Genomic DNA, 27,666 nt, shown 5'->3' with positions numbered 1-27,666 from the left:
TACTGAGTAAAGAAACGACCTCTGACGTGTCTTATATTTATCACCCCTCAATTTAAAGCTATGTCCCCTTTTGCTAGCCATCGCCATTTGAGGAAAAAGGTTTGAGGAAAAAGGATCTCACTGTCCAACCTATCGAACTCTGATTATTTTATGTCTCAATTAAGTCACTTCTCAACCTACTTCTAACAAAAACAGCCTCACATCCCTCAGCCTTTTCCTTATAAGACCTTCATAATAAAATTCAATTTATTATTTAACTTTTATCATATGCTGTTTAATACCAGAGGTCTTTAAAGGACTAAAAGTTCTCAAAGAAAAATGTGGGCTAAAATGCCTGCAGTTGCCACCCAACCACAAATCCAGGCAAGCTTCAGAAGATCCATACAGTCCATCCGAGAGATTGATTATGAAAGTTCAAGCATGTGGTATCAGAAGTAACATACTGACATGGATTAAAGGTTGGCTAACAGACTGAAAAAAAAAGAGTGAATGAGTCATCCTCAATAGCAGTTGATAAATGTTTGGTTACCAATGGTGCAGAGGCTCATTGGATAGGGTATAGGTAAAGAGCTACTGAAGTGCTTAATAAGTCACAATCTGACTAGGCTTGACAGGCTGAAAGGTCTAATTCAGTTCCAAAAAAACCCCACAGAAACCAGACAAAGAAATGTATCATGAAACACACATTTCTGGTTTAATTCACGTCGAGTTTGTTTCACATATTGGGAGAGGAAAAGCTTGCTTACTTTTTAGCCATTTTAGAAAGGCCATGGAGCGAGACTCTAGGATGCACACAAATGTAGCTGTTTAAAAATAGTTAAGCAAAGCAGTAAGGAGAATATATGTGTAACAAGAGCTGGAACTCTTCCTTTCTGTCTATTTTCACTATTTCAAAAAATAAAACAGCACTCTGAAAAAAATCAATTTGGGGAAATGACAATTCACTGAGAGCTCAGAAATAAATCATCTACCCTCTCCAAATCTAAGCGATGACTTTATGACAACTTTTAGGGAGGCTGAGCATGGATACAATGCTGCATAGTTTGCACAGGAGCCATCAGAGGCAAATTGATAGGCCTCATGACAATGTTCTTATGCTTGGACAGATCAGGACCTACTTTACATCATTCGATAGAAAGAGTTCCCTGCATAATTCTTGCATGTTGTGGCTCTACTAACTAGAGGCAGCAAGAAGGGGAACATGGAGGACGAGGAGCTATGACAGCAGCAGCATTCTTGAGGAAAATAAAACATTTATTAGGAACAATACTTTCATCATACAGCACAAAAAGCCAGACAGGACTTGACATTTACAGCAGATTTGAATGAAGCAATCATTCATTGCTTTTACATCCATGTGTTTACAGTCAAACAGCCTGCATATTCCCAAATGCATCTTTTTGGTTTGTTTGTAGAATGTCGCCGAACAACTATTGCAGGGCTTCACAATAGCTGATACTCCCACATTCAGACAAGCTGTTTTGCCACAACGGGAGTAACAGAAGGAGCAACACTCCTTCAATTTGGGTTCTAACATTAGGCAATACTTGGGAAGGGGTACTACTTTGGATTCATTCTGGTAACTGGAGCTAAAATGACAGAGGTATTAAAGTGAAAATATTTACAAAAGAGATTATCTATATTTTACCCTCAGGTGATTTCCTTTTCCCCTCCCTAATGTCTCCAACTGGGATAAGGGCTAGACAGTGTCCTGGACAGATGCAAGCTCACTCCCTTTTCCTCCCTCCCTCCCCTGCCAAATTGAGCTTTCAAAGACTAAACATTGTAACCTGAGTGGAAGGGGCAACTTTGGAGTACTTGAAGAGGAAATGCTTGGGGGTGGGGGGAAAGAGAAGAGAGAAGAAAGGACCTGTATGTGTTGACTGGCACTACCCAGTCTCTTTGGAGTGAAGGGGCATCCAAGTTCCAAGTGTAGGTCAAGGTCTCTTGTGCACTAGCCATTGAGGCAGACTATAATGTGGTATAGCAATGAAGTGTAACGGTGTCTGCGCGCACATCTCCAGCAACCAGTACGTATTATTAGACCAGGTTATTCAGAAGCAGTTACCAAGCTCTCTACAAGCACCCAGCAATACTGGGGTCAGCATAGTAGCAGTAGCAGGACAGAGCTCTTAACCTTTAATCCCATTTGTCAGGTCTAACAAACTCAGTTTGTGTAAACACACAATGTTGTTATTAATGGCCAACAGCATAGGGTTCTCTCCTGCCTGGGGATAAGTGGAATATGTTCTCCAGTACTTTGGAATGTGAGAGTCCAACTGTATTTTTGCCTGAGACAGCTGCAGAGATAGAAGCTCACAATGTACTCTTGACTCTAATCTAGCTGAAATGCCACAGGTCTTAGTAACTTGGCTGATGCAGAATGAGAGGCTCTGCCAATCCTCACTTGAGAAGTGTTTTCTTCCTCTCAAAGAGTAGCAGCTAATCAGACAAAAAAAAAGCTGACTTTTTCATAGCAGACATTGTGTGGGTTCTTTCGGTGCCAGTGGAAGATAGAGTGAGAAGCTGGAGCACATTAAAAGCTTAATGGGAAATGCAGAACAATTTTTCACATTGCAGTGAATGTTGCTTGGTTGCTGGGAAATGGACTCAGCATGACAGGAGCAGTCTCTATCCTATCCCACCTAATGATAGCTTCCTTGTAGGACTGAACATACCATGTCAGCCAACCCTCAACCCAATTTAAGTCACTGTCCTCTGAGCTATTTTCTCCTGGAAAAAGGTCAGGAATATGTTAGCACAGCTTCTAGTCTCTGTGCAAGTGGGCAAAGATTGAGAGATTTAGGAAACAGAACAGAAATGAGAAAATCAAGTGAAATCCATGTAGGAAAGATACTGCATATGAAGGGTAGATCCACAGCCATGATGAGAAGTGGGTCCAGTAGCAGAGATGAGATAGTTGCACTTATCCTTGCAGAGCAGAGGGTATTAACTAGCTCTTTGCACTGCTAGATGTTCCTCTCAATTGAGTATAGTACTGATCCAGGTGGCAGCTTCAGGCCAGGCTGGCAGGGTCTGATACCATGGTCTCCTCTGTCAGTTCTGAAGACAATCATCCTCTTCACCACATCCACCTGTCTGCAAGCCATCATGCCAAAAAACTTACCTCCAGCCAAAAAGGAGATCCATTCATGAGCAAACTGAAGAGCTATTCCTGGCTTGCAGCATTTGAACTAGTATGCAACTGGACTTTAAAATATGGTCTTGGAGTACTGACTGTTGGACAGCCTCAGCACTGCGGAGTACTTCTGTTGCTGATCCATGCAAGGTAATCCAAAATAGATAGCCATTTAGCTGTTAACTTTAGACTTATCAGTCTTAAGACACTTAAAATTACACAATTTTTATTTGACATATTTCTGCCTTTTCTCTACATTGAGAACAAAGGTGTTCTTGAGTGAATAACTATTACCCAACCAGTTTTTGTTTTCTAAAAAAAACTATTTTAACTGAAAGCAGAATTTTTGTTGCTTGCAATCAAGAGACAATTAAGAGATCTTATCCCTGCTCAAGATCACTATCTCACAGCTGGGCACAAGAGATTGCAATGCATATCATCATCTCAGGTCTTTGAACCGTGTTAAAAGGTGAGCCCCTTGATAACAAAAAAGGTTCCATTCTTCCATTGTCAAAAAGAGAGCAAGCAATTTTTCTTCATAATTCAAGACACGTAAACACTTGCCTTCCAATAAGAAAGGCTTACAATTTTATCCCAATACAAAAGCATTACAGATGCAAGAAAGCAAGAAATACCCTGCTTTGGAGGAGATTGAAACAAATAACCTGCAGTTTGATGACTGAACAGTTCACATTTTAATTCAGGGATCCTCAATGTTGCTAAGTTTCTTCCTCTGGATGCTGCCAGACCTATGAAATATTGCCAGCCTTTTAAAACTGATTAAGTGCTGTACTTAAGCTTGCACTCAATTTTTCAATTTACATTGAAATAAAGTTCTTGCCAGTTTTTTGTATGCATTTATTAAATACAGTCAGCACAAAGTGGATGCAATGTTTACATTATAAATTTTAAAATCCAGTCACATTAAACATGAATACTTCATTATAACCAAATCACTTTAGAGTTACAAAAGTTTACTTACACCAATTAAAGTCTTGTACAAATTAAGTAGCATCATTCCCATCTGTGCAAAGTTCAGTTACAAATTAAAGAGAAATCCATTAGACCTCAGTGCTGGTGGTTATTTGATATACAGAAGTGATTGAAAAGTGAAGTGAAGCAAACACTTGAGGTGGGGGTCGGGGGGGGAAAAAAAAAAAAGTTAGTGTGTGTATATTATGGGAGGATGGAGAGATTTCCTCCATTTGCTACGTCTAACAAAGATCAAATATAACAGTCACACACAGGGCAGAGGAAACCTCCCACAGAATTCTGTCAGGAATTTAAACATATTCTCCGATGTCTGCTCTCTTGTCACGGAATTTGTTCCTGGCCTTAGTTCTAGCTTTACAAACAGCAGCATTGTAAAAGTGCTGAAAAACAAAAAATGCAGAAAAATAACTTTAAAAATTTTTATTTGAAATATTTGTACTGTACTGTACTGTTCTACCATTTCACAGACAGACAGTCAGTCAACAGAATCACATTTTGTAATTAAAAGTATTGGGAATAGGAGTGGTCACTGATCAGGAAATAAACTGAGCATTCAAATTTCATCCAGTCGACCTTTCTTTCAAAATGCAACCTAACCACATTAAATACAGAAAAGTTTATGAACTATTTGGAGGAGAGCACAATTTTTGCCTTACCCGTTCAACACGAGATGTTTTGGTTGCTTTGAGTGTAGCAGCATCAAGCAGCAGTGGTGGTCCTAGGTCAAAGACACTGCGCACAAATTCATTAGCCTGTTTAACATATTGAACAACAAAAGCTTTTGAGCTCCTGCAAAACAATTTAGTTACCTTGAACAAAATGTCACCAGGCAATCAAGATATACAGGGAATCAATCACCACTTCACTCCCTTAGAAGTAGCTGCACAATTGTTGTTGGCATATTAAGTGAACAATATACAATCTACTTTGCAGGACAAAGCCAATATCCTTGATGTTTTTGAAATGCAATTTTGTAACTTTTCATAATTTGATTGGAGGAAAAAAAAAAATCAGTTAATTCCAGGATATTTATAGAACTTAAGCTAGATTTTCTAGTTCTTTTCTTTGAACTTTAGAAAAAAATAGCCAAATGATTAACTAAGCAACTGAAAAAATCCACTAGTTATACAGCTGCAAACAGCAGTCAATAGAGCAAAATGCATCAGCTTAACTTGGGAGTTATTTGCAGCTTTACAACTAAAAGGACTTAGAAATTAGGACAAAAAGAGGCATTACATTCACTAACTTAATTTCGACCAATCAACAGCTAAAAAAAACGACCTAGTCACAAGTTCCCCACCACCACTCCCCCCACCCAAAATGCATAATATATTGCAATTAAATGAAAGTTTCCTCCCCCTAGCTTCTGACTGACCTAGCAACAATTCAATTTGAACATTTATACAGGCCCTATATTCAAACAAGTCAGAGATTGTCAATTCCTAGGGGATCCACACTAATATTGAGAAGCACCAGCTGGAACCTAAAAGGTTATATCTACATGGATTTAACACCTTTGTGAAGCCAGATGGAAAATCAAGATATACAAGACAAAACTGAGAATGTGTAAGAGAAAGTTGTTGTGCTACGCATTAAAAGGGCAAGTTTAAATAAAACAGGAAGAAAGGAACAGAAATTGAGGAACTGGAAGAGAGAACTACAGAAAATAATAGGGATCATTTAGACTGAAGAGGGTTCTGATCTAGAGTAGTTTCATTTATACTTGCAGCAGTTCATAAATTGGCTTGAAATATGAAAGCACATTAGTAAAAAAGTGAAGTTGGTCATCATAACAAATAGTTATTTTTATGATAACATTAAAAGCATTATTTTTCCACAGGGTCATGAAGTAGAAAGCATTAAAATATCAGATCTCTGGACTCTCATTCTTGAAGATGGTCCTGAAAATCTGACCAATGTTTTGGTCACCTGCCCCATTAATTAGGTTACCTAGCTCAAATTTCACATAATGTTGCTATGAAGCACCTTTAGACATTACATTAAAAAAGTGACAGAAGATACAAATTCACTTGAAAAAAAATGTTGCATTTTCACAAGTAGTGAAACAAAAACAAAGCCACTTTTTATTTAGATGGAAATGCAAGATTCAAAGTACTATTCCTCAATCGGAAACATTTAGCCCCCTACACTATTACAGTTTAAGTGATGTTTGCACATTAAATTAGTTATGTTTGACTCCATGGCAGCAATTTTTTGGTTGGGAATTACATCCATAGAGCTCGAAAAGATACATAAAAGCCAAAAAGGTTGTCGCTGAACCTTGAATTGAGAAATCAACTAACCTGTAGATGCAATCTTATACCAGATGCAAGCAATTCCTTGAAGGTTTCATAAGTACGCTTTTTAACCCAACTATCAATATACATGCATTCAGGACCAAATGTAATAGTTTCAGGGTCAAAGTCTCCCTCCTGTGGAAAGCAAAAGAAAAAGTAGCCAGTGTCAAATATTTACAATTTACACCTTTAAGATTGCGATGAGTGTTAGGTTTCCAGGTACAGATTCCCAGAAAAATAAGTAACTCCTCCAACATGGGCTGTCTGCCTTGTGCTTAAAATTGCACATTTTAAAAGTTAGAAACTTTTTTTAAAAAAACTTGTCTGTGGAGCAGGTAGCAGTGGTGGAAGAGAGGGGTTTCTTGGCTATACAACATTTGTCTCAGGACAACTGAAGGGGACTTGTTCAAAAAGTTTATCCCCTGTCCTAAAAACAATGTTCTAAAGTATACAAACAAAAAACAATAACATGAAGTACATGTCTAAGCCAGCAAAATGGTTCAATAATGAAGAACTACAGCTTAGTTACTTGAATGCTTCCCCAACAGTGGCATTCAAAATGAACTTTTTCATCATTTAGTAAATAAGAGCTTGTCAGCACATATGCATTCATTTGCTGCAAACTGTAGAAGACAGGAGTACAGAAAAGCAAGCTTCAGTATACTGAATCTATGATGCAATATGGAACAATGTAATTCAGCTTGGACTTTGCAGTAGACATTAAGTCCAGCTTTGCTTAAATATAAACAAGTATACAAAGTAAGCAGTGATTTAATTGCTTTTAAAGGTATATGGACATAACTTTGAAATGTAATAAAAAACTTTCTGCAAACAAATATTGCATATTCTAGGAAAATGACAAGGTTTTCTGTCTCACTCCTGAACAGCAGTTCACATTGCATATACAGAAGATTCTCTCCATACTTGTATAAATGCTTTGTCCATAGCAGCACACAAATAAGCACAATAAATTCAGTAAACAGGACAGGGGTACTATGAGTGTCTTGCACATGTTCAGAGAGCATTTTAGGGTGTGGTCAGGCATTCTCATTAGAAAGGGACTGACGTATTAAACTCAACTTTACAAATACATCAGACATCCAACTGCATCTACAGTTTGTTAGACAAGCTCTTGCAAATTTACATTTTATTGCATACGCATGTAACCTGCATTACAGCAAGTCAGGATGTCCGTGAACATCCAAACATCATAAAAATCCAAAGTAAAAAGTACTGTGGATTTTGGAAACCTGAAACCAACAAAATGCTGCAGAAAAATCAGCAGGTCTGGCATCACATGTGGCAAAAGAAACAGTTAAGTGAGGCCCAGTGCAAAAGACAAAAGGGATTGTTAGTGATTGCAAGAGAAACAGGTATAAAATGGTGTAAATTGAGGCATAAAGGGAGAGGATATGCAAAGAGAACGCAAGAAACATGGAACACAGGCTTGGTCAGTTTCTGAAGTAATGGATTCAATATGGAGACAGACTATAAAAGTGCTTAAAACAGGCAATGAGGTTGTATACCAATAGCCTTTGCAAAAGACTGCAACAGGGGCAAGACAAAACATTAACCGGGGAACAAGGTGGTTTATTGAAATAGTAACCGACTAGGTTATTGTAATTCCTACACAAAGCAGAAGTGTTCTACAAAGTGGTCACCCAGTCTACATTTGGCCTCACCAATGTAAAATATCACTTCTGCGGTTAATGCAGTAGACTAGCTTGAAATTACAAGTAAAAATCTGCTTTGCCTGGAAGATGCATTGGGTTTGAGGCCATGGACAGCAAGGAAGGTGGTGACTGGGCAACTACTACACCTTCTGCAATTGAATGGGAAGGTGACCGTGGGGGGGAAAGAGGAGGATGGAGGGGAGAAGATGTGAGGGAGTGTTAGAGTGGACCAGGGTGTCATGGGTCTCCCTGTAAATTCTGATACAATAAGGGGAGATGTGTTTGATGGTGGCAGAAAATAATTTTTGGAATGTTGTGTTCTGGGGTGGAAAGGGAGGACAAAATGGAACCTTCTGGAAAGGACAGGAAGGGGTGAAGGATTGGACACAACTGAAGGCCTGAGCACACAAAATATTACTCGCCCACATGCAGGGACAGAATCCTTAAACGAGAAGAGGTCATGGCAGACGCAGTCAAGTGGGAGGTGGCATCAGGACAGATAAGACAGGAAAACTGGGAATGGAATGGTATCCTTGCAGGAAGCAGAGTGAAAAGGTGCATTCTAGGTAAGGAGAGATTCAATAGGCTTGTAATGGACAGACAATAGCAGACAGCCTATCCTGAAATGGAAATACTCAAGTCAAGGAAGCATGGATTCTTAAAATCGGAAGCCTATGAACACTGGTAAGCAGTAACAGGATTTAAGGACACAATTTAGAGGTAATAACCTGAAACAGAAAACAGCAAGAAAGCTGCAAAAATTAAAACTGAAGTAGTGAATGAGTATTCATGCCTCTAATAACATTGGCATGAATTTAAAATTCAGCAATAAGCAAAACCTGTTAAGTTTTAAAAGTGGCACTAGTCTAAGATAAGCAATACCATGTTGCCAAATTTGTATTTTTGCACTTAAATATGAACCTTACCATAGTTGGTGCTGTTTCATAGATAAGTTATATTATTCTAATCACAAATTCAGGTCCCATACATGCCCAATAAAGTATTCCAGCTTGACAGTTATGCAGCCAATTTTGTAAGGCATTTCCAAAGCAGGAGTTCAAGAAAGGTGGATTTAGATATATTGCTCGTTTCAAAATCTATTCATGCATTCTGCCAACTGCAGCAATCCTTACAGATATCACACAAAATGGCCTAAAAGATGGACCCCCCCGTAACTATATTCTAATTTGTCAGGTACAATTCCTGAGTTTCACATGATGAGTAAACAACTTGAGCTCAACATGTGGGCCATTTGATTGAACTCAGTCATTCAAGATCATGCTTGATCAGATTGAGGACTAAACTCCACATTCTCATTTACCACCAATAATTTTAAGACACTGAGTTGGAGTTCATCTACCTCCATTTACATTAACATTTGGCTCCATGGTTCTATTTCAGAACATTTTCCCCACTCATGACCCTTGAATTTTCATCTCAGCTGTGTTGAATTGAAGATCCATATTTTTGAACTACCTTCCTAGTTCTCATCTAACATGGGGAGGTGAAACATTAACCATAATAGATATTAAATACAGAATTGGGTAGTAAAAACAGTTCTCTCTGGAAAAGGAGGTAGACAAATTGACTTGGTACACAGTACAAAGCAACACATTACTTACAATGTGATACTGAAATCTAGGCTGAATTTAAAATGAGCAAAGCAAAAAAAACTCATTTAAATAATTCAAATATCAAAACATTTTTGCTATTCAGTGAAAACATTAGTTGCAAGAAAATGTCCTATTTGTATTTGTATTTGTTGAAATGCTTGCCAAGTTTAGAGACACTGCACAGATTGAACACTAAAATATTGCAACTAACTCAGCTCACTATACTACAACCAGACATGCAGGAAACTGTCCAGTGGGTTTTACGTAACAAAGGAAATATTTCACTACAAAACAGATGGGCAGATGCTTTCAAAAATGGTTTGAATAAAAAAAAAGGGAACATGTTTGCAAAACTTAAATCCAAATAAAATGGATTTTCCTCTGGAATCCTGGAAGCCTCCACTGCCTATACCTGACTGACTATTTAGGTTTTATTTGAGAAACGGTCATATCTGAACCTCTTAATCAATTGCTCACTTTATGAAGTAAGTGTTTGTATTAATTATGAATTAGGAACCAAAAACCCCAAACTTAAAATCCAATGAGTCTTTAGTAAAGTTAAAATAGCTTTCAAGACACCAAACATCAACATGTAAAACATAAATGAGCTGCCCAAATGCTTTGAATAGACACATACTTCAACAGTCTTCAAAACATCTCTAAAAACAGAGCGCTGTTTCTTCCTGTCGGTTTTAGCTCGATATTTGTTGCCATCTGTAGCCAGACCCTTCAGCTTTCCACATAAGTATTCCATATCTTCATATTCAAAATCCTGTTGAAAGATATAAAGCCTTTACAAAAGGTTGTGCCACAGTAACAATTTGAAAAGCTGATTTTCCCCCCACTTGGGGATTGCATATACAAATATGTATCTCAGCAAGACCTCATGCAAATTACAATCAGAATGGTTATTATCTCTAACCAGAGACATCTCCCTGCAAGAGTTATTCAGCTAGTTGCAGTCTTCCACTTTTTCCCTGTATCCCTCAATCTCCAGATAGTGATTTAATTGTTTTGAAAAAAAAAACAAACAAGTTTATATTGAGCCAGAAGCGGATTTTGCACACAGCATTTAAGTCCCATTAGAAAAAAGGGACAACTTAGATTTTATTACAATAAACTTTACATAACTAAGATCAGGCAGAAGGCAACTAGCTCCTGATGACTGCTTCAATCTTACAAGGCTCAGCAAAAAAGTGAGCAAACTGGTTTACTTGTTTTGATACTTCTCTTATTTACTCATGTTATGCAATTTAACTTTCCAATATCTCATTTTGGTGGTCAGTTACAGTTCAGGCATTTAAACATTTCCATTACTTCTCCCTCTTTCAAGGACAGGATCCTTACTCGCAAAAGTGGGACCAAGCTGAAGTTTTAGATTAATTGGATTAAAACATTAAGTTAGGCAAAACTTCCTTTATTCAAATATTATTTGACTTTCAGTTTGTGGATCTGAATCTCCATTATAGTTATCTTTCCATTGTCCACTTATTAAAATGGAGTCTTACACAAATTTGATGTTAGTAGAGGACAAGAAAACCAAAATACTTAAGAACTTACATCACACAGATCTCTGGCCAACTCAAACAGCACAGCCATCGTCTCTCCAGCAGCAATCCTCATGTTCACATCACCACAAGAAAGAAGACTGGGAAGTTTGGTCAAATGGCTAAAATACAATTTAGTTGGGAAGTCTTAATTAGTTTGTTCTCAAAATGCATTTGTTTAACTTCTATTCTCAAATAGAGTAATCTTTATACATATTTAATAACAAATGTAATAAAAATTAAACTTCAAATGGGGTACAAGATCCATTAAACCAGCAGGTTGACAAGATCAAGTTTAAATTTACTGATTCAGTTCTTCATCAGGACTGCAATTGTGATATTAAAATATTTAAAATTATGCAAGTAAAGTAGAGAAGATAAAATAATCTTGACAAGCCAATTTTATAAACAGCCAACTGGAATGCAAATTCACAACAGGTTTGGCTTACATGGTAAAAAAATTAACATGGATAAAACAACAATTATTAAAATCACTGCATTTGAATAAACTTACATTTCAAATATTTTCTTCATGAGTGAGGGTGGACAAATGGTTAGCAGCAGTGTCCATGCTACCAAAGTGCTGATACCCAAAGTTGTTGATGGAGGGCTGTGAAAGCAATCAGTCTGAAAATCCTTCTGATAGGATGTAGTGAAGACACTCTCAAGGTAGGTCATTGTTAAATGGAGATCCTGTTGACAATTAATTTGTACTGTAAACATCTGGTCTTAGTCTTCAAAACTATTACTTTTCATACATGTTTTTAAAGATACTCATGCTCACCTCTATATCATCAGCTGCAACATAGCAGCAAACAGCCAAACTGGTAGCACACTGCAAGGACAGCAAAAACAAAAAAAATTACAAGTTAGTACGCAGCAGAAAGACAGTTACTTCAGGATAGTTAAAGATCAAACCTACTTACAGCTCTTCGTGTTTGTACACAGACTGATTCATCAGTAAGTATGATCTTGAAGATGGGCCTCAAACTTTTGAAGACTTCTTCACTTTCAATGCTAGATCCCAGCTGAATGCAAAGAAGAGAAGCAACTTGGGCAGCCATACATTGTTCTTCTGTTTTGCCTTCACATGAAAAAAAAAGTCACACAGTAACATAGTTTACAAAGTTAATTGCAGTTTGGGCTTTATTTTAAATCATGCCAATACTCAAGGTTGCAGAGAGAAAAAAAAATTAAAGTAACTAATCTGAACAGGATTAAAGTTTGATGCCAAGTTCTAAACTCCAAAGCAAAAAAACTGCAACAGTCATTACTGAGGACCTTAAAAGGAAACAGCTGGATTTCTTTAAACATATCAAAACTTTTCTATTATATAAAAAGAAAGCAATACTTCCTGTATCCATTACCTTTTTTCAGACAACGTTCAATAATGTCAGTTAAGGTCACCCTTCTTTCCAGAATAAAGTCATAAAGGATTTTAGAAGAGAAAGCAGACTTCAGTCCTTCGAGAGCAGACAATCTGACCTTTGCACTGTTAAAATAATGACAATTAGCTTAGTGAAACAATGAATTCTAAAAAACTCATGAATTTGTAGCAATGGTTATTGGAACATCAATGGAGTATTAAAACAGATATTAATCATTAAACTGCACTGTAGAAGTCATCTACTTTCCCCATTAATTTTAGCACAGTTGTCTGGAATTATCCAGATCAGCAATTGGCATCAAATCAGTATAGATTACAGAGCAGTTAGCTTTTACCCAAAATCACCACTTCTGAAGACTGGATACAATTTATAAGTGTTACAGTTCACCTTTTATCCAGAGTGTTGTCAATAAATCCTCTCAGTTTATATTCATAATCCTCTTGGCTTGCTTCTTCATCAATGTCTTCAATAGCTGGAAGACAAATTGCTTTTATGCAAGACAGGAAGGTTTCATCTTGGTCAGTAAAATGATATGCACATGGTAGATTGTATTCAAAATACATTGCTAGTTGAACATGTGAAGGAAAAGATTCTTTCACTGCTATCTCCCTTATCCTTCACTGCAGGCATGACTATTGGTGACCAAGTTCTCAATGTGCAAAACTTGACATTCAAGATATAACTTTCAGAATTTGATTGAGGATTCACACACCAAATTTCCACATTAAGGTCCCCAACTCAGACTCTACTAGACACAAGTCTAAAAAATTTACTGCTAACTGGGGAATAGACAGATCCAAAATAAATGCAGTCCTCCTCATTCCATAACTGCAGTTCACACTTCAGAATGAAGTTGCATCCATCTATAATTTAGATATGAAATTAAGAGGAATAAGGCTGCAGAAACTGCAAGAGTGGATGTCAATGGCAATAAAGTGGTACCTACATGTTGAGAGTTTAAATTATTTGATTTCAATTACAGAGCCTTGTGACCAATGTTTTTGGAAATACCAAGCCCAAAGGACCAGGGAGATTTGATCATTGACCCTTGGAGACATAAAAAGGAAGCTAGGTAGGCAATAGTTTTGATCCAAAATAAGTACTGAAGGAGTTTGCCTCCACCCCAAAACTGTCTTCACCTCACTTCAGCCATCAGGTCTGGGGAGCTCACCCACAACAATCGCTACAAATCAGACCACCAACATTCATAAAATATTTAGCTTACTATCACCACTCCTTAGAATTGCTTGGTTCTTTACCTCTTGCCCTATCTCCATAATTGGAAGTGAGCAGGGTAGAGCCATAGAAACAGATTTTTATGATTTGGATATTGGCCTTAAATTCAAACCACCCACTTGCACCTAAATTAGTCTAACTTCACACGAAGTTACTATTTGAACTAATGCAGAATCTGCAGTCAAGATGACAGGTTAAAATTTAATCTTGAATAAGCAATACTAATCACAATGGTGCACAATTGTAAAACAAAACAAGCCCCATTTAGTCTGCTTTATCATCTGGTAGTCTGAATGATAGAAACTTCACAATCTCCATATTCTAACAATCCCAGTCATTTGACACAATCATTTATAAGATTCTGATGCAAGGAAAACCTCAGACATGGAAAGCTCCAAAATCACTAGCTTCTCAAGTGCTCATGTTAAAACACAGGTGAGTGAGAACTTGAAGATTTGTAACTAAGGTTGTTGGTTTGCTCGCTGAACTGGGGAGGTTTGTTTTCAGACGTTTTGTCACCATGCTAGGGAACATTACCAGTAAGTCTCCAGGTGAAGTGCAGTTGTTCTGCCCCACTTGCCATTCATGTTTTGGTTTGTTCCAGTTCGGTTTCTGAGAGAACTGGAGAAATGCATCCATACTGGGATAAACTAAACAAAAAACATGCACTAGAGGAATTCCTAGAGATCAGGCATTCAAACCAGAACTCCACTAAAACATACCGATCTGAACTCCCATTTACCAATCAGCCACCACAATAAGGAGAAAGTGAGGTCTGCAGATGCTGGAGATCAAAGTTGAAACTTTATTCCTGGAACAGCACAGGTCAGGCAGCATCCAGGGTACAGGAGATTCGACGTTTCGGGCACAGGCCCTTCTTCAGGAAACCACAATAAACCAAGACAACTTGCAAGAGGGACAAAATACCAGTGCTTCACCAGAGGATCAATGATGTTGCCTAGCACTGTGACGAAATATCTGAAAACAAACCCATCAGCTCAGCAAGCAAACTAAATCACCTGACAAAGGAATATTTTAAATTTTTTTGGAGATTATTTCACACAATTGATTCAATGGCCACTAACTAGTTCCATAGTCCCACAAGGCAGTGTTTCACAGACTAATCACTTAAATGTCGTTTCCACTGAATTCAGCATTTAATTCACTCAAGATACAGAACTAATGTGGAAAAAAGATCTTTACAGCAGACGTTTAACATTACAGAAGGACCAATTGACACTCTACCTTCGTCAGCCAAGCTGGTTGAATCACTGAAGCTGCTGCAGTGGCTCAATGTTTCAATGGACGCATCCTCATCACTGAAAGGCTGCACTGCTCGCTGCTGTCGACCTGGAAGTGCGAAAGAGAGAAAAAAAAAGAGTTGTTGGATACTGGCCAAAGATCAATGATCCATTTGTCCAAAAGTGGCAATTCTGATATTGACCTTAAACCCAAACCACCCATTTACACCTGCTGAAATTTAACTAATGTAACTTCACATGAAATTACTATTTGCATTGAACCAATTCAAAATCTGCAGTCAAGATGACAGATTGAAGTTAGGAAATTCACTTGCAAGGACAACTTTCGACTGCTCAAGTTAAGCAACATTCATATCATAAACCCCAGGAGTTTGACCTCCAGTGGAGATAGCATATCATTTTACACCCAAAGTGTAAATATGCTGAAGCACTACGCTTGTCAATAGACCTCTTATCCTCATAACAGCACTGGCTGGGAGGAACCTTATATTTTGGAGGAGGACACTATTCTCCAAGTTGACCATACACAACAGCAATCCTGTGAGATCAAGGTTTTGGCTTTACGCTCATTCCCCATTTCTAAGTGCTTACTGCACTAGCAAAGGAACACAAGTCCAAGCTAAGGTGGTGGTGTCATGGAGTTGAACATGCAGGTGTTCCCAAATGCCTATTGGCCTTCTAGGTGGTAGAGAACATAGGTTTGAAAGATGCAGTTGAAAGGGCCTTGATGTTTGATCTGTATCTGGTTGCCCTGTTTAGTGAAAAAACCTAGACCAATTAAATATCAAATTAATTGCTGGAAAATTAGCTAAAAAACAAATTTCAATGTCTATTGTTTCTGTATCTAAAAAAACTGAACTCAAATTAGTATCCAGGCTCAGATGGAAGTTTGCCTCAATTAGAATGTGGAATTCAAAGTACAATCCAGAACAAGCACAATCTAAACTATGTCAATGTAATACCAAGGAAGTACCATATTGCTGAAATTCACTAATTAAACAGAGGTCCCATCTCAAAAGACAGGTGAATTTTTGTAGTTATTACTCAAACAGCAGCATTTTCAATCTGCTAGCTAACAGATGCCAAGAGATTAACTAGCAATTTGGTTGTTTAAATGAGATCTTTGTATATATAAATTTGTTGCTACACTGGCCTAACCTTCGATGTGAAGAATCCAACTCATTGCTTAAATCAAGAGACTAAACAAATGGAATATACCCTCTTACAGAAGACACTCAACTTGAGGGGATTTAAAAGACATTAGGTGATTTGGAGATGTTCCCTAATAAGCTTATGATCAAGGAACAAAGCAAACTTGATATTCAAAAAGTTAAGCATCATTATATCCACTGTTGCAGTCTGAATACAATGGAATATTAAGAAGCTAGTGTAAAATTTAAACTAGCCTTTGGAAGTTTTGCCTTCATATAATCCACTGGATTACAAATACCACCTGTGGTGAGAAAAATGTACCCAGCCACCTCTCACCTACTTTAATGCGGTCTCAAGTATTGGATCCTTTCCAATCACCCAGGTTCCTAATTTGAGGAAGTAATTTGTGGGGAGTATTAACTTCCTTGTTTTTGTTCTGTTCCTTTAATTATAAAGCCCAGGATCTTGTTGCCTTTTTAAACCATTTCCTCAAGCTTCAATGATTTGTACACAAATGCACCCCAGACCTTCCTTTACACAAGGAGTTTATCATCTCTTCAAGAATCTCTGCATTACAATGTTCATCTACCATATGTCCACCCATTCCACACAAGCTTACCTGTCCACAGTTCACTATACTGTATACCAGGTTGCATGCCATCAACCATTTCCAAATTACACCTTACAAATCCAAGTACAGTAATAAGAAAAGCAGAACCCACTGTATATAGAGCCCTCTAGTCCATTTAATACCTTTTAAATCATTGCTCTGTTGCTCATTCCTGTCAGCTTAGTCATTGCTGCCAGTCCTTGAACATTATACACTTTCAAGACATGGACAACGTTTTATTACCCAGCCCCAAGCGGATGGAACAAATAGGCTCACTAGGTCATTTTGAAGGGCAGCTGAGAGGAGATTGCAGTGTCATTTAGACTAGACCAGATAAACATAGCAGATTTCACTAATGTCTTTCAGGGAAGAGAGAGATGGATTCCTACTTCTATTCATGATTAAATTAAATTTTAATCTGATCTGCTGTGCTGAATTTTCTGAAAATTCTCTTGCAAGGACAACCTTTAACTGCTCAAGCATTCATATCAACCACCACAGGACTTACAACCTCAAGTACAGATAGCATATCATTTTACCCCAAAGTGTAAATATGCTGAAGCACTACATTTGTAGTGAAAAATTGACCTTATCTTCATAACAGCACTGGCTGGGAAGAATCTTATTTTAAAAGAGGCCACTATTCCACAAGTTGATCGTACACAACAGCAGTGCTGGGAGATTACTAGGTTTTGCCATTACTTTCATTCCCCATTTCTAAGTACTTACTGCACTGCCATGAACAGCTAAAACTTGATTAAAAAAGGAAGCAATCATTTCACAACATCCATATTCCACCACTACAAACCATCACATTTTGCAAAATTCATACCATTTCACCTTTCAAATCAACTACAGTTACAATCCAAGAAAACAGCTAAAGTCAAACAGCTGATTAATCATTCAAGAGCTCCAGTCAACCTTTGCAGAAACAAGTCCAACATTATTACTTGGAAGTTTCAACTTGTGCAGCTGGATTTTATTCAAGATATGCATGTATTATTGTACAGTTGGCTTATTAAATTGAATAAAATAGTTTAACAATACTTAAAGTTAATTGCGGCTAAAAAACTAGTTATTTTCCTTACAACCACACTTGAGTATCAAATTGATGTTTGAGCCAAATCGAGAGTTCCTTAAGAATATTGATCATCTTTAACCAACTAACTAACTATTATCAGGTGCCAGAGGACTGGAGGTTTCCTAGTGTCCTTCAGAAAGGCTGTGAGGAGAAGCGTGGGAACTATCAACTCGTGAGCCAGACAGAGGTGGTGGGTAAATTGTTGGAGGCAACTCTGAAAGATGTACTTACATGGATTTGCAGGGACAAGGAATGATTAATAGTCAGCATGCTTCTGTGCCAGCAAAATACTATCTCAAATTTGATTTGAATTTGAGGTGGCAACTAAAAAAAGTGATGAGGGCAAATTGGTACTTGGACTTCATATTGTTTACTTGGACCTCAGTAAAGCTTTGGACAAGTTTCCACATGGGAGACTAATTAGTCAAGTTACATCACATGGGATTCAGGGGGCTTGATAATTTATACAGAGTTGTATTCTACTGTCAAGACAAAGGGTGAGGGTTGTTTTTCAGACTAGAGGCTTGCAAACAATGGAGTGTCACAAGGATTGGTGTTGGGTCCATTGCTTTTTGTCATTTATATAAAGTGATTGGGATGTGAATATAGGAGGCATGGATAAAAATTTGCAGATGACAACAAAATTCATGGTACAGTGAAGGCTATTGAAGATTACAAAGTGATCATGATCAATTGGGACAATAGGTTGAGAAGTGGCTAGATGGGAGTTAAATTTGGATAAATTGGAGGCATTACATTTCGGTAAAAACAAGGATGGGATTCATACAATTAATGTTAAGGCCCTGGGTAGTTTTGGAGAACAGAGCTAGAGTTTCAGGTACATAATTCTTTGAAATTGCATCACAGGGTGATTACAGTGGCAGTTGGTGTGCTTTCCTTCATCAGTTCTTTGAGCATATAATTGGGATATCATGTTAAGGATGTTGGTAAGGCCTCTTCTGGAATATAGCAAGGATCATTAAACTGGAAATGGATTTAAAAAGATTTACCAGGATATTGCTGGGAATGGAGTGTTTGAGATATTAAAACTAGGCTGGAAATACTGGGATTTATTTCATTAGAGCTTAGGTGGTTGGGGATGACCTTATTGAGGCTTAAAATCATAGGGGCATAGATAAGATGACTGACAAGGGCAGTTTCCCTAAATTGGGAGATTTCAAAACTAGGAGGCATACTTTTAAAGGAGAGAGGAGAAATTTTTTTTAAAAAGGATATGAGGGCAACTTTTTATTAAATATAAACATTAGTTCAGGTGTGGAATGAATTGCTAGATGAAGTGGAGAATGCAGGTACAGTTAGAACGTTTAAACAACATTTAAGTACACAAATAGGAAATGTTTGGAGGAATGAGTCAAATGCAGACAAGTGGAACTAATCTAGTTTTGTAAACTGGTCGATGTGGACTAGTTGGACTGAAGGGTGTATTTCCATGTTGTGTGATTATAACATTACATAGATGATGCTATTCCATTCCCACAAAAGCAAAGACATGCCGTTGAACACTAATCCTTGCCAAAACACATTAGTGCAGCAAGTGTCTCCTATAGTCTCCATTTTGAGACAAGGTATTAAATGAATGTGATTAACACTCTTCCACACATCATCTTGCATAACCTCCTGGGTTATGATAGTACACCAAACTGGTTCCCTGCATTTATGTTACAACAGAGGACACTTATGCACAACAAAAAAGAAATTACACTCTTTAGTGTAAGTCAGCTCAATTTGCAACTGAGAGCATACACAACACCAAAACTTGCCTTCAGAGATGCAACATCCACTCGAGAGATTCACCTAGCAGTGATACTATAATTAACAACAGCATTTTTAACTGGGAAATTCCTGGTATGAAACTCAAGTAACATTAACAAGCTGTCTAAGCAGCCAATCACTTTCAAAGGATGCTCCAAATACCCAGCCAAGAAACCATAAACGTGAAAAATCCTGAAGAAACAACTTAAAATCTACTTAATTAGCATTCCACAAACAATGTTTCCCCCCCACCCCCCCAAAAGGGTGAGAGTTCAACTGTTCAATGGTCAGACCTAAGAGTGAAGAAACACTGTTTTCTGGAGCAGGAAAATGGAAATTCTCATCAAGTTTAATAATTGGGACTTTGCAGGAGTGTCACATTTCAGAACTTCCACTTGAACTACCTGCATGTCATATAGGGGACTTCTCATTCCTGATGGGCTTTTGCTCGAAACGTCAATTTTCCTGCTCCTCGATGCTGCCTGACCTGCTGTGCTTTTCTAGCACCACTAATCTGGACTTCAATTTCCCAATGCTAAATACATGGTACAAGTGAGCTTGGCTGTGAACACATAAGGTGTCATTTCGAGCAGAATTGCACCACAGTAGTTAGCATTGCTACTCCGTGCCAGAGACCCTGGTTTGAATACAGTTTCCGGCTACTGTCTGTCATTCCCATGTTGGTGTGGATTTCTTCTGGGTGCTCTGGAATCCAAGTATGTGAAGGTTGGGTGGATTGACAGTGCTAAATTGCCTGCCATGCCCAGGGTTATGCAGACTGGGGTGGATTAGCCAGGTGCAGGGTTGCCAGAGTCTGGATGGGATGGTCCGAGGGTTGGTGCGGATATGGACTGAAAGGCCTCTTTCTGCACTGCAGGGATTTTATGATAACTGTACCAAGGTTCAAAGGGGACATCTTGCAACATTTCTTCAAATCAAAAACAAATGGTCAATGTTGTCTCATGCCTTTAGGGGGGGGGAATTCCTTAAAAATCTACATGACATCAAGCAGAAAAAAGCCATTGGAAAGTTTTAGATCTGGAATGCTATTATTTTTATAGCAACTTGATCAAGATAAAAAATAAAATTCACATTCACCACAATTTATTCGTATTCTTTCATGGGATATGGGTACCACCAGCAAGGCAAGCATTTGCCTAAGAACAGAGGGTTGCTGAATGCTTAAGAGTCAAGCACATTTCTGGAGATTTGGAGTCACATTTAGACCAGAACAAGGATGACTGATTAATGTACTTCAGAACAAAATCTAATCAGATGAGATTTACAATAACAGCCTCAACGACACCATTCTTCAGAAGAGCTTTCAAATCCAGTTTTGTAATCAGTTAACATGGTGGGACCAAGACAGTGTTAATGGAACATTAACCTGGACTACTGGATTACAGATAGCATTACAAATAGGGATCAACAGATTGTGCTGTCGTAATAAGGAGGCTTTTGTTTGTATTTAATTCAAGCCAAAAGATCAAACCAGTAGGTACCTCTGCAACCCACATGACTTAAAGTAAAGTATGCAGGTACACATGCCATATTGGGGCAAACATAAGGTGATAACACTAACTTTTCCAAAACAGTGCAACTCAAGACATGAAACCATTCAAGGTTGAACAAACAAAAAGGTACAGACGTTGCAGGGCTCAGACATACAGGGATCTGGATCAACTTATGTATTAATATTAAAAGATTAGTGTTGTACTGCGTAATTTGGAAAGCCAATAGAGTGCCATTTCAGAAAAAAAAACACACGAGGTTATGCTTCAGTTAGATGGACAATGCAGACCACATCTGGAGTACTCTGCAAAATATTTGTTACTTTTTTTTAAAAAGGAGGAAGGATGTAAAATGCATTAGAGGCAGTAGTCAGAGACACAGCACAGACAGACCATTCAGTCCAACTTGCCCATTGTATGAATCTACCTATACTTCAAAACCCTCCAACCACAGCAATTAGTTGTAAATCTTTTCTGCACCATTTTAAGTTTAAAAACATCTTTCCTATAGCAGGGAGTCCAGAACTGAACAGTATTCCAGAAGTGGCTTACCCAACGTCCTGTATAACTGCAACCATGACCTCCCAAATCCTATACCAAATGCACTGACCACTAAAGGCAGTGAACTTTTTGCCTTGTTCACTATCCTATCTACCCGTTGCCTCTACCTGCATCCCAAGGTCTCCTTGTTTGTCAACAGTCCCAAGGACACTACCATTAAGTGTGCAAGTACTGCCCGGATTTGCCTTATGAAAATGGATCATCCCATTTATCTAAATTACATGTCATCTGCCACGCCTTGGACCACCTGATTAAGGTTCCAGTGTCCTGAGAATCTTCTGCACTGGCCATTACACCAATTTTAGTTTCAGCTGCAAACTAACCATTCCTCATTCACAACCAAATAAATTTTACATAAGTGACAAAAAACAGCGAACCTAGCACAGATCTTTATAGCACACCAAGTCACATACCTCAATGTGAAAACAAATCTCATCTACTATCCCCTGTCTCCTTCAGAGGAAATTTGAAATACCGCACTGTAAGCCAGTGGTTAGCACTGCTGCCTCAGTGCCAGGGACCCAGGTTCGAATCAACCCTTTGGCAACTGTCTTTGTTGAGAGGACATTCTCCTCCTGTTTGTGCAGGTTTCCTACAAGTGCTCCGATTTCCTCCCACAAATCAGAAAGATGTACAGATTAGGTGAACTGGCCATGCTAAGTTGCCCAGTAGCTAGACCCCATCTACCACCGAGAAAAGGGAACAGGAAGTGACTTCACCACAGGAAATAACACCACCGGAAGTGAAATCACCAACCCAAAGAAACCCAAACAAATAGAAAGCAGCAATGCTGAAAATTCCTTTGCAGGTTGTCCACTGAAGATGTTACCTAGTAAGGTAATGCAACATCTGGAAATGAACCTTTCAGCTCTGGAAACCTCAACCTGAGCTACAAATCCTCTCAAAACTTGCTATTGCCCATAGTGACCAGGGATGTGTAGGTTAGGTGCATTAGTCAGGGGCAAATGTAGAGCAATAGTGTCAGGGAATGGGTCTGGGTGGGATACATATTGGAAGGGTGGTGAGGACTTGTTTGACCAGTTTCCACACTGTAGGGATTCTAATACCAGGAACAGTTAGAAAAAGGCTTGGATTCTATCTGCTCAAGTCCTGAGGTCAAAAAAATAGCCAAGTATAACAGGTCTACATTGTAGACACATTTTTCATTAACATTCCTGTCACAAGTTGTACATTGAGAATGCAACAGGAATTTGGACACATGTCCCCGAATTTATAGTCACTGATGTTTAAGCTGTGCTCATGCAGGAGCTCTTCCTGCATGCATGCTGGGTCAGTGTCTACAAAGTCACCGAGTGACATCCCAGACAATTCTATTTAAAAAATGAACAAAGCAGAAAGGAAAAGGAATGACTACTATGGTAGGACTACCTCCACTACCAGCCCAATATATTTGGGGCTCCACCCATCACACTCATGGCACCTCACTAATAGAAGTGATCTTAGTCCAACACAACCTGGATAAAACATCAAGTATTCTCAGAATACAACTCTAATGGCCAAACAAAGCAAAGATGTACATATACTATTGAACGTGTCCTTATCAATTTTGGACAATGTCTAATTTCAACATTAATTTGTTTCAAAACACTTCAGGTATCACCTCCAATACATAATATCAGTGCATGACTTACATCACCTGTAGTAATCTTGGTATTTAGCTTAAACAGTAATGTTTAGTTAGCTTTTGTCATTTGCTCAGGTACTATAAAAGACTGCACAATCACTGATCAGATGTCCCCTTTAAAAGAGGATTAAAAGCACCCATGTTTCTCCCATTTTTCTTCACTAGTTGTGCCTTTGACAGCAATGATAGCTTCTAGTTTGCAACTAGAATTTAAATCACGAGGGCACAGCCTGACTAAAGCACGATAGCAGGTTGCAATTTCCTCATTTGCATTCTGTACTGTTTTGGCCATGTAGTTCAACACAAATAAGAAACAACCAGCAAAATCAATGTCCATATGTCAAAGACATGACTCTATAAATGAATCTCAAAGGATAACCACTTGGGCAAGATACAATTGAAAACCCAGTAATGAATCAAAATTATCAAAAGATGCAAGGTGAAAAATGATGGAAACTTAAATTGTATTACTGAAGTAACTTGTGCAAAGTTGGTTACTTTCCTTTTTAAAAAGATTCCCTACAGTATGGAAACAGGCCATTTGGCCCAATAAGTCCAAACCGACCCATTCCCCGACCCTATATGCACCTAACACCCTGGGCAAGTTAGCATACCAATCCACCTAAGCTACACATCTTTGGACTGTGGAAGGAAACCTGAGCACCTAGAGAAAATCCACACAGACAAGGAGAGAACATCTGTGTTGAATTCGCAGTCACCCAAGGCAAGAATCAAACCTGGGTCCATCGCACTGAGAAGCAGCAGTGCTAACCATTGAGCCACCATGTCACCCACAGTGAAAGAATGTGAACCCTTACCCCCAGTGCAGACAGAAGTTGTGTTTGCCATTTACTTCTACATAGAATGAAGCTAAAACTCCTATGTTCCAGGAGTCAGTCAGATGTACAGCATGGAAACAGACCCTTCAGTGCAACCTGTCCATGCCAGCCAGATATCCCAACCCAATCTCATCCCACCTGCCAGCACCTGGCTCATATGCCTCCAAACCCTTCCTACTCATTCATCCAAATGCCTCTTAAATGTTGCAGTTGTACCAGCCTCCACCACTTCCTCTGGCAGCTCATTCCATACACATACCACCCTCTGCGTGAAAAAGTTTCCCTTTTAGTCTCTTTTACATCTTTCCCCTCTCACCCTAAACCTATGCCCTCAAGTTCTGGTTCCCCGACCCCAGGGAAGAGACTTTGTCTATTTACCCTATCCATGCCCCTCATATGGGAAGGACCAGCATTCTAATTTTTCTCGAAGTGTTTACTGAGGAAAGCTGCAATCTCGAACTCGATACAGAGTCAGAAATGTACAGCATGGAAACAAACTTCGTCCAACTTGTCCATGCTGACCACATATCCTAAGTATGTAGTCCCATTTGCCAGCACTTGACCCATATCCTTTAAAATCAACTAGGAGAAAGTGAGAACAGCAGATGCTGGAGATCAGAGCTGAAAAATGTGTCGCTGGAAAAGCACAGCAGGTCATGCAGGCGAATCAACGTTTCAGCCCATATCCCTTAAACCCTTCTTATTCATATACCCATCCAGATGCCTTTTAAAGGTTACAATTGTACTAACCTCCATCACCTCATTCCATATACGTACCATCCTCTGCGTCAAAAAGTTGCCCCTGAAGTCCCTTTTAAATCTTTCCCCTCACCTTAAACCTCTAGTATCGATGTGTGTGTTGACTATGCCCTCTAGTTATGTAACTGGGACAGCTTGGATAAGTTGAAGTCTATTTCCTGATCTGAATCCTGATGTGTTTAGAACTCAGCAGTTGAATTATTGACTATTTACTAACATGGACAGGGTAGGAATCTTTTAGTCATCTCAGTAACATGCAGAACAAACTCTGTTATCCAATCAATTATCCGAATTTTAGATCATCGATTTCAGATGATGATCTCAAGGTGTCTGTAAGGCTTCCTTTATGATCAGATCAGTTATCTAAACAAAATACTCCTCACCCATTTTGTTCAGATAATTGAGGTTGTTCCGCACAGCAGAGTGCTGCATTTACAAGATTCACTTCAGGACATGCAAAACATCCCTACTGCTCTTAAGAATTTGCACACCTTTTGCAAGCAGTGACTCATTGGGAGTAACTTCACCTATGATCGAATTTGTCCATTCAAGTCACACACACGATGGATACACACAGCAGAGGTTTGATGGGTTGAAAGGCATGTTCTTATGGTGTACTGTTTCTTTGTATTCTGCACAAAAATCGATTCAGGCAACACATGGTGGAAAGATGCAACTTTTCAGAGGATACCAAAAAATACTACTCCTGCACAATGATTGCAAGATTCTACTGTACAATGAAGATGGGTAGATCCCAACTCCTAGCTACGATTTAATTCTTAAAATCAACAGCATTATTTATTCGTCACTTAACGCTGTTTGCGAAACTTCCCTGTACACAAAATTTTAGTTGATTGTAAAGAGCCTTGGGCGCTCTCGGCCATGACAACCTCCTACCCAGGCACGAATCAATTGGAGGTTGAACATGTTCAAAGATAAGACGGTATTGTATTAGTCAGATTTTAAATTAGGAGTGAGTGAGGAATTTCTGAATTATTTGCAACAATCCGACTGCGGACAATCACAAGGGATAGTCGCCAGCGTTTTATGGCACTTGCTGAACAAGGTGTGTGTGCGAAGTCGATGGGACGGGTGGAGAGATCTGGCCGAACCAGAGAATTAGTCACAGCAGGCCAGCCTATAATTTCATAGAAATATTCGCGCCCTCAGACCGGCTCTCGGGGTCTCCTCATCGCCGCCGGCTGGATTAAGAAACTCACGCAGGTTCGTATGCGCATCCGAACAATTCCAAATATGAATCACCGTCCGGATCGGGCGGCGGACACAGACACTGACCGCCGGGTTCCGGCACCGCCACACGTGGCTTTAACGGGAAAGCGATCAGCACCGGCGGTGGCGGCCACAGCCCGGCTGGCACCGGCGCGCCACACCGCATTGCCTGCTGGGTGAGGTAGTCCCTACAGCTCCACCCTCTCAGCCGTGGCTGCCGATTGTTCACACAGAACGAACTACAACTCCCGAAGAGCAGTGCGATGGCGCGCATGCCCAGTGCCCCTTCCCTCCCAATCCTTACCTCCCTTGTTGTTCCGCTTCTTCGATTTCGGCATTTTCCCGAGTCCCGCTCTCCGGGATTGACACGCCGCAGTTTATTAAATATCGCCCTACTGGTCTCTCCGATCAGCCGATTGAAGAACACTTTTTACTGTAACGTCTTTCAGGAACCAGATGTGAATCACCAAACGGCAATAAAAAGTAATAAATAATCCCGGTAAATGGCGACGAACCAAAACGACTCATTTTACCTCTGCATTCACCAGAGTCAACGTCAGACTGCCCGCCTCGCCCTTTATATTAGCGTCCTCACGCAGGTTACGTAACGGAATTACGTCAATGGAATGCGGAGGGGCGGTGTCACGTTCAGCCAATAGGCGGACAGCTGTGTTACAATGCGGACCAGCTGCTGGTGACACGTTGGCGGAAAGTGACTGACTTGGGTGAAGCTGCCAGGGAAAGAGACGTGTCAATGTATTGAACTCTCTCTCTCTCTCCCCCCCGTCGCTCCAGAATGTGTCTCCTGAGGTGACTGTCTCCTCCTCTGCCCCACAAAAAGAACATCAGATCGTCTCTCCCAAAATTTTCTGCAACCAATGTTTACAATGAAATATTCAGTGTTGGTGATACGAACGTTCCAGGTTTCTCAAAAACGTAATGGTATCATATCCCTTACAGGCCTGGTTAGTACTTGGATGGGAGACCCGCCTGAGAAATACCAGATCAGTAGACCGGCCCTTAATGTGCAGTAGTAGTGTTCCAACCTCTGAACCAGGAGACCCAGGTTCAAGTCCAACCTGCTTCAGAGGTGTGTAATACCACTTGTCAACAGCTTGATAAGAAAATTTGTTGTTAACTTTATTCCTTCCAAAGCTGTTTCATCTCCAGTTCTCTGTCCTAAAGCCAGATGTGAACCACAGCCTTTGCCACGGGCAGGGTAAGGAAGCAGGTTCCAAATCAAATCGGGTACCATGCCTTTCGCACCAGTCTAATCTTCACTGGCCATCTAGCCAACTGACCCTGTAAGGAGTCTGAATTATACACTGCCTACAGTGTGGAAACAGGCCATTTGGCC

The 27,666-nt window shown here is 39.3% G+C and overlaps 1 protein-coding gene across 1 annotated transcript; it reads right to left on the bottom strand.

The window, feature by feature from the left end:
* Positions 1–283: 283 nt before the first annotated feature.
* On the bottom strand, positions 284–26,869 carry ifrd1 (interferon-related developmental regulator 1). The gene is made up of 12 exons (XM_043709522.1): positions 26,614–26,869; positions 15,132–15,236; positions 13,038–13,122; positions 12,630–12,754; positions 12,189–12,346; positions 12,047–12,097; positions 11,777–11,955; positions 11,276–11,384; positions 10,353–10,487; positions 6,436–6,564; positions 4,789–4,884; positions 284–4,512 (listed from the first exon to the last, which is right to left on the bottom strand). The coding sequence occupies exons 1-12, from the start codon at positions 26,645–26,647 to the stop codon at positions 4,423–4,425; spliced, it is 1,296 nt and encodes a 431-aa protein (XP_043565457.1). The 5' UTR covers positions 26,648–26,869; the 3' UTR covers positions 284–4,422.
* Positions 26,870–27,666: the final 797 nt, after the last annotated feature.

Source organism: Chiloscyllium plagiosum, chromosome 19 (genome assembly GCF_004010195.1).
Source record: "Chiloscyllium plagiosum isolate BGI_BamShark_2017 chromosome 19, ASM401019v2, whole genome shotgun sequence".
Classification (NCBI taxonomy): Eukaryota; Metazoa; Chordata; class Chondrichthyes; order Orectolobiformes; family Hemiscylliidae; genus Chiloscyllium; species Chiloscyllium plagiosum.
The sequence above is the reverse complement of the archived record's forward strand: the minus strand, read 5'-3'. Positions and strand labels throughout refer to the sequence as shown.